Genomic DNA, 19580 nt, shown 5'->3' with positions numbered 1-19580 from the left:
GATTTTTTTAATTGAAAATGTTTTTTTTATTTTTCGGTCTTTCATTTTTTCGAAGTCATGGAATTTCTAATTTTTCGATATCCGAATTTCAATTTGTTTCCTTTTTAGTTCCTCGATTTTTCAATTTTTAAATTCCTCGAGTTTAGATGATATTCAAAATTTCTATTTATTGCTTTTCGATATTTTGATTTTTAGAGCTTTCTATTTTGGAGACTCGAATTTTAAATCTTTCTAATTTTCGATTTTTGATTTTTCGAATTTTCGATTTACACATTCTTCAGTTTTTAGATTGTTCTATTTATTAAATTTTCAATCCATTCTTCAGTTTTTCGATTTTTCAATTTTTTTACGTTTCGATCTTAAATCAAACTTTATAATTTTTCAAAAAAGTGGGATTGTACTTCAAGGGCAAGCGAACTTCTGACGAAAGAAGCTTCTCCAGTTTTTTTGTTTTTCTTTCACTTTTAACTTGTTTTGACATATCGAGTAGATATTTGTTATCTATGTAAGTAATCGTCAATTTGATGACATCTAGATTTTGAAAAAAAAAAAAAATGTACGAGAGACAAATAAATCCGCATCGGGTCACGCTTCTGGGGGTGAGATAATTTTCACTGAAAGCTCACCCCCTTCTTATTAAAAAATCGTAAAAATCGCGTTCTAATTAATTTGTTTGTTTTATCAAAAATGTATTTCACATTTTCTGATAGTTATGTTTGTTTACATACAAGAAGATAAAAAGCCGCACCCCACAAATCACGAATATCTTGAGCTCTGGCCGTAGCATTGGGAAGTCCACTTCCAGTGCATATAAATGTAACGTCTACGAGCATCCTTTTGCACAAAAATACCAACATTAGCTAGACTCACTAAATACAACATGGCCTTCAAAAAGCTGCTTTTGTTATCATTACTCTCTTCTGTAAGTATGATTCTTTAGTCTATAAATTTAACACTCAAACTTATAATTTATTCTATTCGCAGTTTGTGTGCCTTATAGGTAAGTCTTAATTACAGCAGCTTTTGCCACATCTCCGTAAACTGATTGCAGTACTTTGCGCCGACCTCAGGAACACTGACTGGCAAAATTTCGCCAAAAACGTCGCCGAACAAGGCAAAAAGAATTTAAGTACCTTGGAAGACTTAGGAACTAGAGTATCACAACAAGTACGCAATAGTCGTTCAGTTCGAAAATCACCGTTCACATGGTGGATAAGAGGAGGAAGAGGTGGAACTACGATTGCTACTTTTAAAGGTACGACATAAATCACTTAAGACGCTTCTGAATAAGTTAAATTATAGACAGACGCTTCATTATACATAACGGCACAATGTTTGATTGTGATGGCAAGATTTCCATACGTGATGGTTCCTGCTCTGGTACTCTTCGCAAAAGCCAAGTTTAGAAACAAAGAGTTTTGTTATGCCATTACCACAGGCATTACCATCGGCGGCTGGTATTGCCTTTACAATGGTCGTGCTACATTTGATTCCCTCGATGACGGCCCCAAATGTGTTAGTTCTGATAACAGCCCGGTTTTGTTGATAAAGGAGGATAAGTATGCGAATTTGTGTGGAAGCAACGGATATCCTGTTACCTATAAACACTTTACGAATGAAATAGGAGACCATAGACCGGATGTACATTGCTCTAATTCTACACCCTATGTCTGTACTTACACAGAAAATCAAGATACCGAGGTTGTCTATCCAGAAGACCAAGTTACCGAAACTACTGACTCGCAACATCAAACTACTGAAGTTGTTGAATCAAAACATCAAGATACCGAAGTTACCGACTCAGGACATCAAACTACCGAAGTTGTCGACTCAGAACATCAAACTACCGAAGCTCTTGACTCAGGACATCACGTTGTCTACTCTGTAGGGTCAACTGTTCATATACTATCGTTCGTATTGTCACCGCTGGCGGTTCATATGCTCTTTTTGAAAGCCACATTTATCTAAATTTTGATTACTTTTAAAATACGCTTTTACTTATTTTAATGTACGTAAATAACTGTAATAAATATGACTGTGCTAACACTGAGTTTTAAAAATTGCGGGTTTCGTGAGTACTTCTTCCTTCTTGACTTGCAGCGGTCTTAGATTGTGAGAAAGTGGGTGAGCTTCAACAAGTCAAGCATTTGAAACAAAAACAACAAAAACTTGGCTTGTTGAGGCGCGCCTAAAGCTCAGCTGCTGAAGCTTGACTTTAGTAATGTTTGAAGCTCTTCACAGACCTCTCTTATTAACTATAAAATAATAAACTCTTATAAACAATGTCTTTCTACTATAGACAGACTAATAATGACGATGAGCTTTTAGAAAATACAGTCACAACATTACAATTACTAATACATTCAAATTTAAAAAAACTGCGTTCTTCCAGAGAATTCGCGAACGTCGCCTTCGAGGTTGTTCTGGAGTCCGCCATCGGGACTCGCGGCATCGCGTCCAAGCTTTTCGCTATTTGAACGCCGTACATACTAGAAAACCCATAGGCGTCGTATGGGTTACTTCATTATGTTATAATAACGGACTTCCTTTATTCAATAATAAAATATGAATTTGTTTGTGTTTTTAGATAATTATGAAACTTTTACTTCCCGAGCGTAAGCAAAGGAAGTATTGTAATCGAGTCCGTCGGCCGACTCTCTGCTTTTACGTTTTCTCGATCTTTCATGACCCCTAGAAGACGAAGAAATAGGTCTCCCATTTCCGTCTGTCTGTCCGTCCGTCTGTCCGTCTGTCCGTCCGTTTGTCCGTCTGCCGTCCCGGATTTTTATTAGACAGATAATCTCCGAAAGTATTGGACCGATTGTTGTGAAATTTTGTACTTATATTAGGAATATCATGTAGATAGTAAAACGCTAACCAAAATTTGTCTAATCATCCCCACCACTAATGCGATGACGTCACTTCAAAATTGTACATAGTAAATAGGTCTTAAATTGTATAAAATAACATAGTCCTACACATGTAGTTTACGACTCCGAATTCAGTTTTTACCCGAAACGTCCAGATTTTTGGAAAAAAAATCAAAATTATAAAACAACATTTTGCAATTTAATTTTGAATCTGCTAACCCGAATGTTTTGAAATGTTGCAGATGTTTTAAGGCTCTAAAGAGCATCATAAATCTTTAGTCAAAATATATTTGGTTATCCCCTCCAAAAACTTGATGACGTCAGCTCAAAAGTTTGCCAAATAAATCCTATCTAAAATGTACAAAATATGATGCGTCTGTGCTTGTGATATATCACTCCATTCATATTTTTTGGATTTGCATATACAGGGTGACTCAAAAAAATTAATGAATGCGCAAAATTTATTTTACTGATTTACTCATTAACTACAAAACCGAATGCTTCGAAATCTTGAAGATGTTTTAAAGTTATCATAAGCATGGTAAATTTTTTATCAAAATGTATTTGGTCGTCCCTCCTAAAAAATTTATGACGTCACCACAAAATTATGCCGAATAAATCCTATCTAAAATGTACAAAATATGGTGAGTCTCTTCTTGTGATTTATCATTCCATTCAAATTTTTTCGATTTGCATATGCAGGGTGACTGAAAAAAATTAATGAATGCGTCAATTTATTTTATTGATTTAATCAGGAATTACATAATCGAATGCTTTGAAATCTTGGAGATGTTTTAAAGTTACCATAAGCATGGTAATTTTTTTATCAAAATGTATTTGCTCTTCCCCCCTAAAAAAATCGATGACGTCACCCTAAAATTTGGTGAATAAATCCTATCTAAAATGTGAAAAATATGATGAGTCTGTACTTGTGATTTATCACTCCGTTCATATTTTTTCGATTTGCATATATAGGGTGACTGAAAAAAATTATTGAATGCGTCAATTGATTTTATTGATTTAATCAGGATTTACAGAACCGAATGCTTTGAAATCTTGGAGATGTTTTAAAGTTATTATAAGCATGGTAAATTTTTTATCAAAATGTATTTGCTCATCCCCCCTAAAAAATTGATGACGTCACCCCAAAAGTTTGCTGAATAAATCCTATCTAAAATGTACAAAATATGATGAGTCTGTACTTGTGGTTTATCATTCCATTCATATTTTTGGATTTGCATATACAGGCTGACTCAAAAAAATTAATGAATGCGTGAATTTATTTGATCGATTTAATCAGGAATTACAAAACCGAATGCTTTGAAATCTTGGAGATATTTTAAAGTTATTATAAGCATGGTAAACTTTTGTTCAAAATGTATTTGTTCATCCCTTCTAAAAAAATTGGTGACGTCACCCTTAAATTTTGCTAAATAAATCCTATCTAAAATGCAGAAAATATGATGAGTTTGTACTTGTGATTTATCATTCCATTCATATTTTTTAGATTTTCTTAAAGGGTGGCTCAAAAAAATTAATGAAGTCAATTTATTTTATTGATCAAATTAAAGGCAACACTTATTATTAGTATTACATTGGACCAACCCAATTTGGTAGACACAAAATTTTTTAAAGTTAAAACTCGGTTGAAACATAGCTGACTAGGTTCCGCGAATGTGGTATAGACATGTTTTAAATCAACCAATTGTGAATTCCACCGTCAAAAATTAAAATAAAATCCAATGTTTTATATAATAAGCGGAAGTCGACGCAATAAAACCGATTGTCGTTTTGTTTACAGTTTCTTTGTTTGACTCTCACGTATGCTGTTACGCCTGTCATCTTAAATTAAGAATGTTTATACATACACGATTTTCAGTTGCCTCTGATATGTATACGTGAGTAAATTGTTTCGTTATTTTATTGATTATTAGAAATCAATATTCAAAACGACCCAATTCATTTTCCCGAAAATTTGAGAATATAATAATTTTATTCTTAGTATTACACTACATCTATCCCAACTGATATACGTGTCCTTGCAAAAATGTTGATGACGTCATCGCATTTTTTTTTTTAAATTCCCACTACAAAAATGTAATGAGAAAAAAAACACAATAGGCATGCAGTCGCCAAGTTTCCGACAGCGAGGGAAGTACTGTCTAAACTCTTTAGACCAATTTTTTTGTGTTAGTATTTAACCTCGTCAAATTAATTTTTCTTGAATCCTGTTACATACAACCATGAAAATTAGGCGGATTTCCAAGCGGCACGCGTCATCTGCATTGCATAATTATTGTTATCTTCACCGTCATAAACAATAATATTCGCATATACACAATTAGAAAAAAAGATATTTACACAGAACTTCCCTCGCTCCTGACATACAGTCGCAACTTCTTCGAAAAATGATAAAATTTGATTTTGTGAAATTTTCTTTATTATACGAGTACAACCCCTACAAGTTAAAAATTATATGCAGGATGAGACAGTTAAAAGGGGGCACTTCGAATATTTTTACTTTCTGAGTGTCAGCTAAGGAAGTATTATAATCGAGTCCATTGGACGACTGGCTACTTTAATGTTTTCTCCATGTTTCATGACCCCTAGATTACGAAAAAATAGGCCCGGTTTCCGTCTGCCGTCTGTCCAAATATTTATTACAGATATAATCTCCAAAACTACTAGACCGATTGCTGTCAAATTTATATGTATATTAGGAATATGGTCTAGATGGTAAAACGCTAGCCAAATTTGGCTAACTAAGATTAAGATACTCTTACGCCAGTTTTTCAAACTTTCGGTTTCTAAATTTTTCGATTTTTCAATTTTTCACTTCCTCGATTTTTTAACTTTCGGAATTTTAAAATATTAAATTTTTCAATTTTTTTATGTTTCGTTTATTCGTTCTTTCGAATTTTCGACATCTTGGTTTTAGATTTTTCGATGTTTAAAATTTTTGATTTTCAAATTTTTCGATTGGTCGTTATTCGAGATTTTGATGTTTCGATTATCGATCGTTCAATTTCGACAATCGATCTCTTCATGTTTTGATTTCTCAATGTTTAAATTTTTCGACGTTTTGATTTGTCGAGTTTTCAATTTTCCGAATTTTTCGATGTTTCAGTTTTTCGATTTCCCAATTTTCGACATATCAGTTTTGGGATTTTTCAATTTATCAGTTATTCAATTTTACGCTTTTTCGATTGTTCTGTTTTCCAAATTTTCCGATTTTTAATATTTTCTAGGTGGTAAAACGCTAACCAAAATTTGGCTAATTATCTCCATTACATAATTTAACGTCATTTCCCAAATTTTCATTAGTAAATATTATAAAATAAGATAACTATTGCACTAGTTTTTCAAATTTTTGGTTACTAAATTTTTCGATTTTTCAAATTTTTGATGTTTCGTTTTCTCGTTCTTTCGAATTTTCTACATCTTGGTGTTAGATTTTTCGGTTTTTCAATTTTTCGATTTTTAAAATTTTTGATGTTTCGAAAATCTCGATTTTTTTGACTTCTCAGCTTTTCGATTCTTCAATTTTTCACTTCCTCGATTTTTCAACTTTCGGAATTTTAAAATTTTAGATTTTTCAATTTTTTTAGATTTCGTTTCTTCGTTCTTTCGACATCTTGGATTTAGATTTTTCCTGTTTTTCGATTTTTTAAATGTTTTATTTTTTGATATTCAAATTTTTCGATTGTTCGCTTTATCGAGATCTCGACGTTTCGATTATCGACTGTTCAATTTCCTGATTTTTCAAAAATCTCGATTTTTATGACTTTTCGACTTTCGATTTCTCGGTGTTTCAATTTTCCCACGTTTTGATTTCTCCAGTTTTCAGTTTTCCAATGTTTCGATGTTTCAGTTTTTCGATTTCCTAATTGTTCGACATATCAATGGGATATTTCAATTTCTCGATTTTTCAATTTTTCGCTTTTTCGATTGTTGTTTTTCTCAAATTTTCCGAATTTTAACATTTTCTAGACGGTAAAACGTTAAACAAAATTTGGCTAATTATCCCCACCATATAAGATAACGTCATTTCCAAAATTTATATTAGTAAATATTATTTAAATTTTATAAAATAAGATAACTAGATAACTCTTACACCAGTTTCTCAAATTTTCGGTTTCTAAATTTTTCGATTTTTCAGTTTTTCAATTTTTCAATTTCTCCATTTATTGAGACTTCAATGTTTCGTTATCGATTGTTCAATTTCCCAACTTTTCATTTTTCAATTTTTTATCATTCAATTTTTCGATGTTTGGATTTCTTGGCTTTTTGATTCTTCAATTTTCACTTCCTTGATTTTTCAACTTTCAGAATTTTAAAATTTTAGATTTTTCAAATTTTTGATTTCTCGATTTTCAAATTTTTCGACATCTCAGTTTTGGGATGTTTCAGTTTCCCGAGTTTTTAAATTTCTTGACTTTTTTCATGTTTTGTTTTTCCGGTCTTTCAATTTTTCGACTTCTCGGTTTTAGGTTTCGTCGGTTCTTTAATTTTTCCGTTTTTAAAATTTGCCGATTTTTCAATTTTCCGGTTTTTAAATTTGCAATTTTTCACTTTTTAAATTTTTCGATTTCTCGACATTTCGACGTTTCGATTATCGATTGTTCAATTTTCCGATTTTTCAATTCTATTTGGTTTATGAATTCGCGTTGAGTTTTTACTTTAAACATCAAAATTTTTGAGAAAAAATTCAAAATTTTATTTTACAATGTACCTTCGAAATAGAAAAACTGAATCTTTTGAAATCTTGCAAACGTTTTAAGGTTAATAAATAATTGTTAATAAAAATTTCTTCGTTTATGCCCCTCTCCAAAAGTGATGACGTCATTTTACGACTTCGCCGAATAAATGATCTTTAAATTTTATAAAATAACATGCTCCTGGATGTGTGCTTTTGAATCCATGTTGAGTTTTTACCTTTGGCACCCAGATTTTTGGGAAAAAAATCTAAATAATTTGTTCGTTATCTTACAGTTTTGCTGAATAAATTTATGTATAAACATAAACAGTCGAAGTTAAGCATGCAGCGAGAAATTGAGAATAGGTACTTCAAGCGCGAAAGAACATTCGACCATTTTTTTTATTTATTGCCCGCGTGTACCTATATATAAAATCACTGCTTTATAACAAGCAACGGAAAAAGTATATTGCAAAATTTCACATTTTGTCAGTTTTTTAGGTTAGAAAATTAATTTTTGTGTTCGTTTATTTTTGTTTCCATTTAATTTTTTTAAGACGCCCTATTTATTGTTTTAGAGATTCTTATAGATTTTTTTTCTAAATTCATTGATGTATCACAAAATCAATCAGTATTTTGTCCTAATTTGGATATTTTTGGATGCCTAAGGTGAAAGACTCGAGGCGGATTCATAAGCCACAAGTAGAAGAACAAGTTATTTTATAAAATTTCAAGTAGTAGTAGTAGTACTTGTTAAGATAAGGTTAATTTTGGTAAATGACACACAATATTAAGACTAATCACTGGAATGAAAAGGGGGTGGGTGGACGGGCCTATTGCTTGCTTATAAGATTCTGTATGAAAAAGTTAAACTTAGCCCCGCCCACCCTCCCGTTCTCTTATTTTTTTATATTATGGACATAGTTTAATTAACAATTCATCATGCTTACAATAGCATTAAAACGTCTGCAAGATTTCAAAGTATTCAGTTTTGAAATTCTTGATTTAATCAATAAAATAAATTGAGTCAGACATTAATTTTTTGAGACACCTGGTATAAGCCAATCTAGAAAATATTAATGCAGTGATAAATCACAAGTATAGACTCATCATATTTTGCACATTTAAGATAGGATTTATTAAGCAATATTTTGAGGTGACGTCAGCAATTTTTTAGGGGGATGAACAAATACATTTTGATCAAAAATTTACCATGCTTATGATAACTTTAAGCATTTCCAAGATTTCAAAGTATTTTCGAAGATTACCTGTCTAATAAAAATCCGGGACGGCAGACAGACGGACAGACAGACATACGGAAACGGAGGACCTATTTCTTCGTATTCTAGGGGTCATGAAAGGTCGAGAAAACGTAAAAGTAGAGAGTCGGTCGAAGGACTCGATTACAATGGTTAGACAGAACTTCCCTCACCCCTATCGAGGACTCTATTTTGCATTGATACAAACGCATTATCCTAAGAAAGCATTAACTCAGAACAGCGCGTTCGGTGTTTCACCCTGTATATACATGGCACGTGTAGATCTCTGGAAATTCTAATAACTTACTTATCGGAAAAACAGAAAACAAATAAGAGACCTAAAACCTTGTCGTGTCACCTTCAGAAAATGGAAAACTGCGGCAAGTACCACCACATTCGTTTAAAACGCAAAAAATCTTGTCGTATCCAGCATTATGGAAAACACAAAACGCAAACTGACAATTCAGCCCACGCTTTGAATTATTAAAAAAGCCAATAACATCTGTATTTCCAAACGCTCGTATGTACCTCCTGCGCCGATTTTTTTTCACTTGTTTCGTCAATAATTCCATCTAGAAAATGATGCTTTCGAACAAGCAGACGCATGATGTAAAAATCGTGACCTTTTACATTATTGATTAGAGTGACGTCGGATTAATTTGATTAAGGCATAGTTTTCTCCGTTACGAAATACCTTTCCCTTTTGCAACAACAACCCAGAAACGCTGCACATTTTCCGAACGCTAAATTAGCCTGAATATTTCCAGCAGGCGTTCGATATCCGCTAAAAATGAATTCGTAAAGAGATAGTTTCAACATGACAGAGCAAAACCCTCGAAAGGTCGCCACCTTTTAACTTATGAAATAATATCTTCAGCTTCACCTGAACGTTTCGCCGTTTTCGCAGGTGATGTGGGGCTGTGAATGTGTGTCAACTCGTTTCTTTCAGTGGCGTGTTTTTATCTCTAAATTATGAATCGGGGATGAATTACTATAATGCCGCTTTTATGGAAATGATAAACCATTTTCGTACGAAAATACGGATTTATTTTAGCCGTTGTAATTAAAAAACTTGCAGGATTTGGTGGCGTAATAGCCGATTTCCGACACAAGGTGCGCAGTTTTGGATGTATTACAAAATTATAGGTTTCGAGTAATTTCGTTACGCAAGAAATGACTCAGGCAAATTACGAGTTTCATAACCAAAGCGGGTGAAATGAGCGACGTGGGAGTGACCAAATCGAAAAATAAATAAAGCTTTTTTGTGTGTTAATGTTTTAAATGAATGCTGAAACTTACCTTCTTGAGGGAAAACTCGCAGATCGTTGGAGCGTCTAATTTATGTAGACAACAACACCGAATAAATTTTAACACAAACAAAGTTAAATCGGAAAACCACAATAAACACACCGCACATGTCTTATTATTATGTGAAAACTCACAAACATGAATTCGGTTTACATGTAGTTTGTGAAACTGTCTGGTCTTCGATAAAGGTTCCTATTATTAACCAATGAGTAATGGAACAGTAACTGAACTCGTTATTTAAAATTAATGAGACCAGTAATAAGTAAGAATAATGCTGTGTTGGAATTTAATGACAGAGTAACTGATAAAATCCTTAATTTTAATAATAAAAAATAAGTACCCTCATTTAGCAAATCCAAACGAGAAGACCTTCTATTTGCGCGTAGTGGAATATTTAACGTGTGACGGTTGTAAACTATCGCAGATAATATTGTTAACTCCGTGTATGGCTTGATAACAGATTCATTCCCATGACATGCTATAATTAAAATTGTTAAATCAGTTTTAAGAGGTCAATGGAAGATTATACCACCTTTGGCTGTATTAAATTTGAAATAGCCGCCGACGGCTGATGTTTATAAGAGGTTTTACAATGTTTAGTTTCGCTCCAAAAAAGCCAAATAGGATTACACACTTTGTTTAATGTTTATCTTCGAGACAAAAAACAGGATTTGATTTATAATTGCTCCATTCCTTATAGGAAAAAACTAACCCAAAGTATGCACCTCAAAGTCGAATTCCGTTCTTCAACAGTTTTTTTATTTAGTGTGTTTTAAAGATAAGTTATAAGTTCTCAGGCATTGTTTTATGGTATATTATGTAACTGGTTTTATAAACACCTCTTTGGTTATACGTTTATTTAATCCCGAGCGAAGCGACTGTTTAAAAAACAAGTCTAGAAGAGATTATTATAAACGTATTCGATACCATGCTTTTTCTGCGACTGTAAAATAAAACCTTAAATATCGAAATTCTCCGAAAATAAAATACTTAGTAACATCATAAATATCATAAAATGTTTGTTAAAAAAACTATTACATCTACATAGTTAAGAAATTGTCACATATTTTTTTTTTTTGAGTTGCGCTCTATAAGAAGTTCTACAAAGTATGAATGCACTGATAACAACGAGCACAGATTCAAAATATTAATTATAATTGCACATTTTAAACGATTTATCATGAAACATTCGCCCGATAGACGCTAAAATAATTTTTTGGCAGTTTTTTACCAATTTCTTTTAAAAAGTACAATTTTTCAATACCCCTCGCCCATGAAAATTTCGGCAAATGTTTGACCACTTTTGAAAATTGCAGGTTTATATCTCCAGAAGTTACTTTCGGTTTCAATTCTTCGATAATACCTACTAATTTTACAGAATCGTCCATTGAATATTGCAATTTTTTGTTTTTTTTTTAACTGATTTCCAAACGGAATATTTCTAAAACGTTGTCCCAGGTCCACAAACGCACTATATTTTTAGAATTAATTCGTTGAAATCTATTCTCCAGAAATTTTGGGAATTTTTTGACGATTTTTCAAAATCAAAATTTTTCAGTATGAAAATTTAGGCAATTTTCGATCATTTTTAAAACTTAACCAAGGGCATTTTGTTACAGATTTCGACTCTAGAAGTTACTTTTGGCCTCATTTCTTCGATAAATTTAGCACGTTGAAATCTATATCCCATAATTTTTTGGGATTTTTTAACGACTTTTTTAAAATCAAAATTTTTCAATACCCTCCCCTATGAAAATTTTCTTATAAATTTCGACTTCCAGTTGTTACTTTCGACCTCATTTTTTGGATCACTTGACCGTTTTTCTAGAATCGCGCATTAATTTTTTTTTGGATTTAAAAAAAAAATGATTTCCAAACGAAATATTTCTAAAATGTTGCCCCGGGATGATAAACATGCTACATATTTGAAATCAGCACGTAAAAATCCATATTCCATAATTTTTTGGGACTTTTTGACGACTTTTTCAAAATCAAAATTTTTCAATATCCACGATGAAAATTTCGGTCAATCTTCAATCACTTTCGAAACTTAACGATCGGATAAATATTGATCTCCAGAAGTTACTTTAACCTAATTTTTTGGGTAACTTCTACCATTTTTCTAGAATCGCGCTTTAAATTTTTTTATTTTGATATTTTAAAAAACTGATTTCCAAACGAAATATTTCTAAAATGTTGCCCCGGGACGATAAACATGCTACATTTTTGAAATCAGCACACAAAAATCTACATTCCATAATTTTTAGGGAATTTTTGACGATTTTTTTCAAAAACAATATTTTTCAATCTATGTTCCCTTATGAAAATTTCGACCAATTTTCGAATATTTTCAAAACTTAACAACCAAAGACATTTTGTTCTAAATTTCAACCTCCAAAAATTACTTCTATAAATTCCACCATTTTAACAGAATTGCCCATTGAATTATTGCAATTTTTTGAATTGAAAAAAACATGACTTCAAACGCAATATTTCTAAAATGTTTACCCGGGACCATACACAAGCTAAATTTTTGGAATCAGCACGTCCAAATCTATGTATGTTCTACATTTTTTTGGGATTTTTTGACTATTTCAAAAGCGAAATTTTTCAATATCCTCCTCTATGAAAATTTCGGTCAATCTTCGATCACTTTCGAAACTTAACGAAATACATTTTCTTATAAATTTTGATTTCCAGAAGTTACTTTCGGCCTCATTTTTTGGATAACTTCTACCATTTTTCTAGAATCGCCCTTTAAATGGATTTTTTTTTAGATTTTTTAAAAAACTGATTTCCAAACGAAATATTTCTAAAATGTTGCCCGGGGGCGATAAACATGCTACATTTTTTAAATTACCACACAAAAATTTTTGGGGCATACTTGACGATTTTTTCAAAAACAATATTTTTCAATCCATGTTCCCTTATGAACATTTCGACCAATTTTCGAATATTTTCAAAACTTAACCAAAGACATTTTGTTCTAAATTTCAACCTCCAGAAACTACTTCTTCGATAAATTTCACCATTTTTGCAGAATCGCCCAATGAATTATTGAAATTTTTGGAATTGAAAAAAGAGTTCCAAACCAAATATTTTTAAAATGTTTCCCCGGGAAAATACACAAGTTAAATTTTTGGAATCAGCACGTCCAAATCTATGTTCTACATTTTTTTTTATTTTTGGAAGACTTTTAAAAGCAAAATTTTCAATATCCTCCTCGATGAAAATTTCAGTCAATCTTGGATTACTTTCGAAACTTAACAAAATACATTTTCTTATAAATTTTATCTCCAGAAGTTTCTTTAGCCTTATTTGTTGGATAACTTTTACAATTTTTCTAGAAACGTGCTTTGAAATTTTTTTTTGAATTTAAAAAAAACTTATTTCCAAACGAAATATTTCTAAAATGTTGCCCCGAGGCAATAATCATACTACATTTTTTAAATCAGCACGTAAAAATCTACTTTCCATAATTTTTGGACGATTTTTTTCAAAAATAATATTTTGCAGTACTTCCCTTATGAAAATTTCGACTAATTTTCGAATATTTTCAAAACTTAACCAAAGGCATTTTGTTCTAAATGTGAACCTCCAGAAGTTACTTCTTCCATAAATTCCACTATTTTTACACTATCACCCACTGAATTATTGCAATTTTTTGATTAAAAAAGAGTTCCAAACCAAATATTTTTAAAATATTTCCCCGGGAAAATACACAAGGTAAATTTTTGGAATCAGCACGTCCAAATCTATGTTCTACATTTTTTTGGAATTTTTTGAAGACTTTCAAAAGCAAAATTTTCAATATCCTCCTCGATGAAAATTTCAGGCAATCTTGGATTACTTTCGAAACTTAACAAAATACATTTTCTTATAAATTTTGATCTCCAGAAGTTTCTTTAGCCTTATTTGTTGGATAACTTTTACAATTTTTCTAGAAACGTGCTTTGAAATTTTTTTTAGGATATTAAAAAAACTGATTTCCAAACGAAATATTTCTAAAATGTTGCCCCGGGACAATAATCATACTACATTTTTGAAATCAGCACGTAAAACTCTACATTCCATAATTTTTTGGGAATTTTTTGATGATTTTTTCAAAAATTATATTTTGCAATACTTCCCTTATGAAAATTTCGACTAATTTTCGAATATTTTCAAAACTTAACCAAAGACATTTTGTTCTAAATTTGAACCTGCTGAAGTTACTTCTTCCATAAATTCCACCACTGAATTATTGCAATTTTTTTAATAAAAAAAGAGTTCCAAACGAAATATTTTTAAAATGTTTCTCCGGGAAAATACACAAGCTAAATTTTTGGAATCAGCACGTCCAAATCTATGTTTTACATTTTTTTGGAATTTTTGGAAGACTTTTTCAAAAGCAAAATTTTCAATATGGAGGATATTGAAAATTTTGCTTTAAAAAAAAATATATTTTCAAATCGAATATTTCTAAAATCTTGCCCCAGGATCTTAAATACGTTAGATTTTTGGAATCAGCACGTCGAAATTTATATCCCATAATTTTTTTGAGATTTTTTGTGAAGATTTTCAAAAACAAAAGTTTTCAATTCTGCATGAAAATTTCGGAAAATTTCGAAACTTAGATTTCGACATCCTGAAGTTAATTTCGGCTTCATTTCTTTAATAACTTTTGCCAATTTTACAGAAATGTTGCAATTCTCATAAAAATAAATAAACACATAAGTAAACAAATAAACAAAGCTATGATACATTAATAAAGCAAATTCGACGAACCGTAATTGTATGGTTTTTAAGTGAAGTATGAAGCCGCAGTTAAAAATTACTTATTCTTTGCATTCAACCCTGCAAGAAATATAATAATAAACGGCCAATGTCGAAGGTCGGAAGCTTATTTTAAGTGATGTAAAGGCAAATATGTGTCTGTTTTTGCTCAAAACCAAAAACAATTGATAAACGTTCTCTTAATTTACTATCGTTAAACAAATATTTCCCTTAGGAAAGTAAAAAGCGAAACGTGTAGGTGATAACGACCACTAAATTAAAAAAAAAACTTAACCCGAGCAAGATAGGATAATAAAATCGAAAGATACGTCACACTATAAATAGCCCATCGATTTTAATGCAGTGGTTATTTCACTTTACGGTTTCATCTACTGCAGCATTTTTATTAGCTGTAAAATGTTTTTAATCGTAAAACTAACGTCTTTTAAATCCTGAGGAGCTTTTTTCCCCCACTATCATCTTTCGCAAAGTGTCAAAACGACGATAACACGACACCGTTGCCACTTCGCTAATTTAAAATAATCCAGTTAGGAGTTTCACTGCTCCTAATTTAAATTAACAAGTTCGCACAATACTTCATCAAGCTGACATTTCAGGGAACGAGCCTCTTTGCCAATAAGGTAATTGTGTTGAATTTAGGCTGTGTAAACACAGATCCACCTCGTACTGCAAATAATGGAAAATAATACCACCCCATTTCTGTGCTATTTAACGACTTACGAGCCGATTATTTATTAGTCTTAAAACGCTAAATGAAAAATTTTAACACGGTGGTTTTAACGACGATTCGTTCTAAAAGCACAGCGGAAGAGTTGTGTAATTTAGGGATATCCAGTGTATATTTGAACGCAGTGGTAATTTTAGTGTGTGTACATTTATTATGTGTGTAACAATTTTCTCTGTTTACGTTAGCAGACTGTTGAGACCCATTTCTCATTAATAATCAAAACTTTATTATTGTTGATGGAAAGTTTCCGTTTAAAATTGTTGCATGGTGGATGATAACCTCATGACAGTTTAACAAAGCAATAGAATTCATCTGTATATAAATTTATAAATTGTTTTAAATTGCAGTCAAGCCGCAACATCTGCGGTTGTGGTGCATCCACGCAGACATCTCGGGTCCAGTTGCTGACAGAAGGGAAATAGTTAATGCAAAAAGGCGAACATTCGTTGAAAAAAACACCACACGCATTTTATGGTGCTCACGCTTAAGGCTGCTATTGCAAAACAAACAAGGTTATCGCGATCGTAGTAAATCGTTGATTAAAATTTATTGGTTTATATTTATTTTAAAATATAAAATTCCCAAAACCAAAACTTGTAATTTTTCGAAAAATCTGGATTTATTTACCTTCGACCAATTTTATGATGTCGCAATTTTTCGTTTTCCCATTTTCATTAATTTTTCAATTTTTCCATTTTGCGATGTTTCGATTTCATAAATTTTAGTTTTTTCAAATTTTCAATTTTTCTCGACTTTCAAATTTTTCAGTTTCTCGATTTCCAAATTTTCGATATTTTAGTTTTTCATTTTTCGATTTTTCAATTTTTAGTTTCCTCAATTTTTCAAGTCCTTGACTTTTATTTTTCATTTTCTCAATTTTTTTATTTTCATTTTAGCGATTTTATATTACAATTTTTCGTTTAATCCATTTTCAAATTTTCAGTCTCTGATTTTCCAATTTTTAAATTTTTCAATTTTGCAATTTTTGGATTTCAAGTTATTCGCTTGCTTAAAATTTTTCGTTTCTATAGTTTTTCAAATTCTTGATTTCCAATTTATAGATTTTCAAAATATTCATTCGATTTTTCATTTTTGACTTTTCAATTTTACAATTCTGAAGTTTTTCCATTAAAAAAATACATCGAAAAACTGGAAACAGGAAAAATTGCAAAATTGAAAAACTGGAAAAACCAAAAATTATGAAATACAAAAATCGAATAAATGAAAATGTTTTTAAATCCAATAATTGAAAAATGGAAATATTCTAAAATTGTAAAATTGAAAAAGTGACAAATTGCAAACCAAAAATGGAAACAACAAAAAATTTAAAAAATTTAAAATTTCAAAATCGAAAAATTGAAAAATGAAAAATTGAAAAACCAAAAATAATGCGAAATAGAAAAAGTGAAGAAATGAAAAATTAAAATATTGAAAAACTAAAAATCTGGATTTATTTACCATCGACCAATTACCATTTTTCGATTTTTACAATTTTGATATCAGAATTTTTAAGTTTTTATTTTCTTTCATTTTTCAATGTCTCGGTTTCATAATTTTTCGGTTTTTCAGCTTTTTCACTTTCTCGACTTACAAATTTTTCAATATTACAGTATTTCATTTTTCGATTTTTCAGTTTCTCAATTTTTAATTTTTTAATTTTTCAATTTTTCATTTCCTCAATTTTTCTTGAATTTTATTTTTCATTTTCCTGATTTTTTAATTTTCATTTTCATACAATTTTTCGTTTTTTCATTTCCTTTATTTTTTCAATAATTCTTTCGGTTCTATCATTTTTCGACTCGTCAATTTTTCAAATTTGTAATAGTTACTGGATTTTCCGATTTTTTAAATTTTCAATGTTTCGATGTTACTTTTATTTTTTTACTTTTTATGTTAGTTTTGCACTTTTTTGATTTTTAAGTTATATTCAATTTTTAATCTTTCGATTTTTGAATTTTTCGTTTCTTCAATTTTTTCAGTTCTTGATTTCAGATTTTTGGATTTCCAAAGTTTTCATTCTTCAATTTTACAATTCTACAGTTTTTCCATTTTTTTTTTATTAAAAATTGAAAAATGGAAAAACGAAAAATCGAAAAACTAAAAAATCGGAAAAAATGAAAAATCGAAAAACTGAAAAAACGAAAAATTACAAAATCGAAAAAGTGGGAAATCGAAAAATTGCAAATCAAAGAACCGAAGAAACGAAACATTGAAAAACTAAAAATCAGGAAACTTACGATTCGAAAAAATTTAATGAATCGAAAAACAGGAAAGAAGAAAAAACGAATCGAATCGAAAAATTGGAAAAACCAAACCATGTGAAATCGCAGACTTATAAAATCGTCAAAATTGTGAAGTTGAAAAACAGTAACATTGAAAGATCGAACAATTGAAAAATAAAAAATCGAAAAATTGAAAAATCGAATAAATGAAATTGTTTTAAAATCCAATAATTGAAAAATGGAAAAATTCTAAAATTGCAAAATTGAAAAAATGAAAAATTGTAAATCAAAAATTGAATCAACGAAAAATTGAAAAACGGAGAAACTGAATAGTCCAAAATTGAAATAATGAAAATTTTAAAAATCTAAAACCACTCGAAAAAAACTTGAGAAGGTGAAAAAACGAAAAATAGCAAAATTGAAAAATTGGGAAATCGAAAAATTGCAAATCGAAGAACCGAAAGAACGAAAAATTGAAACACTGAAAAACTAAAATCGGAAAACTTAAAAATACAAAAAATTTAATGAATCGAAAAATTGTTTTTAGATTTTCCAAGTTTTCATTCTATACCTTTTCGATGTTTCATTTTTGATATTTCAATTTTACAATTTTGCAGTTTTTCCATTTTTATTTTACTGAAAAATCTGAAAAATCGAAAAATTGAAAAACGGAGAAACTGAATAGTCCAAGTTGAAATAACGACAATTGAAAAAACTAAAATTGAAAAATCGAAAAACTGAAAAATGAAAAATCCAAAAACTAAAAACTGGAAAAAAAATTGAAAATCTGAAAAAACGAAAAATTGCAAAATCAAAAAACTGGGAAATTGAAAAATTGCAAATCGAAGGAACGAAAAATTGAAAAACTAAAATCGGAAAACTTAAAAATACAAAAAATTTAATGAATCGAAAAATTAGAAAGAAGAAAAAACGAATCGAATCGAAAAATTGGAAAAACCAAAAATCGTGAAATCGAAAAATTATAGAATCGCCAAAATTGTAAAGTCGAAAAACTGTTAACATTCAAAAAAGTATTAAAATCGAAAAATTGAAACATTGAAAAATTCTAAAACTGCAAAATTTAAAATTGGATAAGTGAAAAATTGCAAATCAAAAATTGGAGAAATGAAAAACTAAAAAATCTAAAACAAAAATTGAAAAATTGAAATCCGAAAAATGGAAAAACCCAAAAATTGAAAAATTTCACATTGAAACAGAAAAGCTATAAAATCATGACATTGAAAAACCAAAAAATTCATTTCCAATTTTTAGACGTTCAAAGTTTTCATTTTTGGTATTCCAAATTTACAATTTTGCAGTTTTTCCATTTTTTTTTTATTGAAAAAGCTGAAAAATCGAAAAATTAAAAAATGGAGGAACTGAAATGTTCAAAATTGAAATAACGAAAATTTAAAAATCTAAAATTGAAAAGGTGGGAAATCGAAAAATTGCAAATCGAAGAACTGAAGTAATGAAAAATTGAAACATTGAAAAATTAAAAATCGAGAAACTTGAAAATCCAAAAAATTTAATGAATTGAAAAATTGGAAAGAAAAAACGAATCGAATCGAAAAATTATAAAATTGTTAAAATTGCGAAGTCGAAAAATGTTTTAAAATCCAAAAATTGAAAAATTGAAAAATTGTAAAATTTAAATTAGAATTGGAAAAATAAAAAATTGCAAATCAAAAATTGAAGGAATGGAAAACTGAAAAATCTAAA

At 30.1% G+C, this 19580-nt stretch overlaps 2 protein-coding genes across 6 annotated transcripts in view; one reads left to right on the top strand and one right to left on the bottom strand.

Annotated features, from left to right (window-relative positions):
* The window catches only part of LOC135132885 (uncharacterized), a 110919-nt gene that overhangs the window by 79413 nt on the left and 11926 nt on the right, over positions 1–19580 (bottom strand). Inside the window, exon 1 of one of the 4 annotated variants that reach the window (XM_064061098.1) lies at positions 10125–10346. The exons of the other annotated variants lie outside the window; for them this stretch is intronic. The gene's annotated coding sequence lies outside the window, so the exon portion shown is untranslated. Of the gene's footprint in view, positions 1–10124; positions 10347–19580 lie in introns of those variants that run through there. 4 annotated transcript variants of the gene reach the window in all.
* On the top strand, positions 800–2044 carry LOC135132641 (uncharacterized). 2 transcript variants are annotated; one of them, XM_064060788.1, is made up of 4 exons: positions 800–922; positions 985–1000; positions 1052–1255; positions 1307–2044. In XM_064060788.1, the coding sequence occupies exons 1-4, from the start codon at positions 881–883 to the stop codon at positions 1966–1968; spliced, it is 924 nt and encodes a 307-aa protein (XP_063916858.1). In that variant the 5' UTR covers positions 800–880; the 3' UTR covers positions 1969–2044. The 2 variants fall into 2 exon arrangements, 1 of the variants encoding a protein (XP_063916858.1); XR_010281073.1 differs by having other exon boundaries at positions 985–1255; positions 1303–2044.

This window comes from Zophobas morio, unplaced genomic scaffold, assembly GCF_036711695.1.
Source record: "Zophobas morio isolate AGI-343-1 ecotype UQ-CSIRO unplaced genomic scaffold, CSIRO_AGI_Zmor_V1 ptg000021l, whole genome shotgun sequence".
NCBI classification, from domain to species: domain Eukaryota; kingdom Metazoa; phylum Arthropoda; class Insecta; order Coleoptera; family Tenebrionidae; genus Zophobas; species Zophobas morio.
The sequence above is the reverse complement of the archived record's forward strand: the minus strand, read 5'-3'. Positions and strand labels throughout refer to the sequence as shown.

Excerpts from the sequence above, each read along its gene's own strand:
- LOC135132641 (XM_064060788.1), top strand. The coding sequence starts at position 881 with ATGGCCTTCAAAAAGCTGCTTTTGTTATCATTACTCTCTTCT. Across the intron at positions 1,256-1,306 it reads TACGATTGCTACTTTTAAAG|ACGCTTCATTATACATAACG; the intron begins GTACGACATAAA and ends AATTATAGACAG.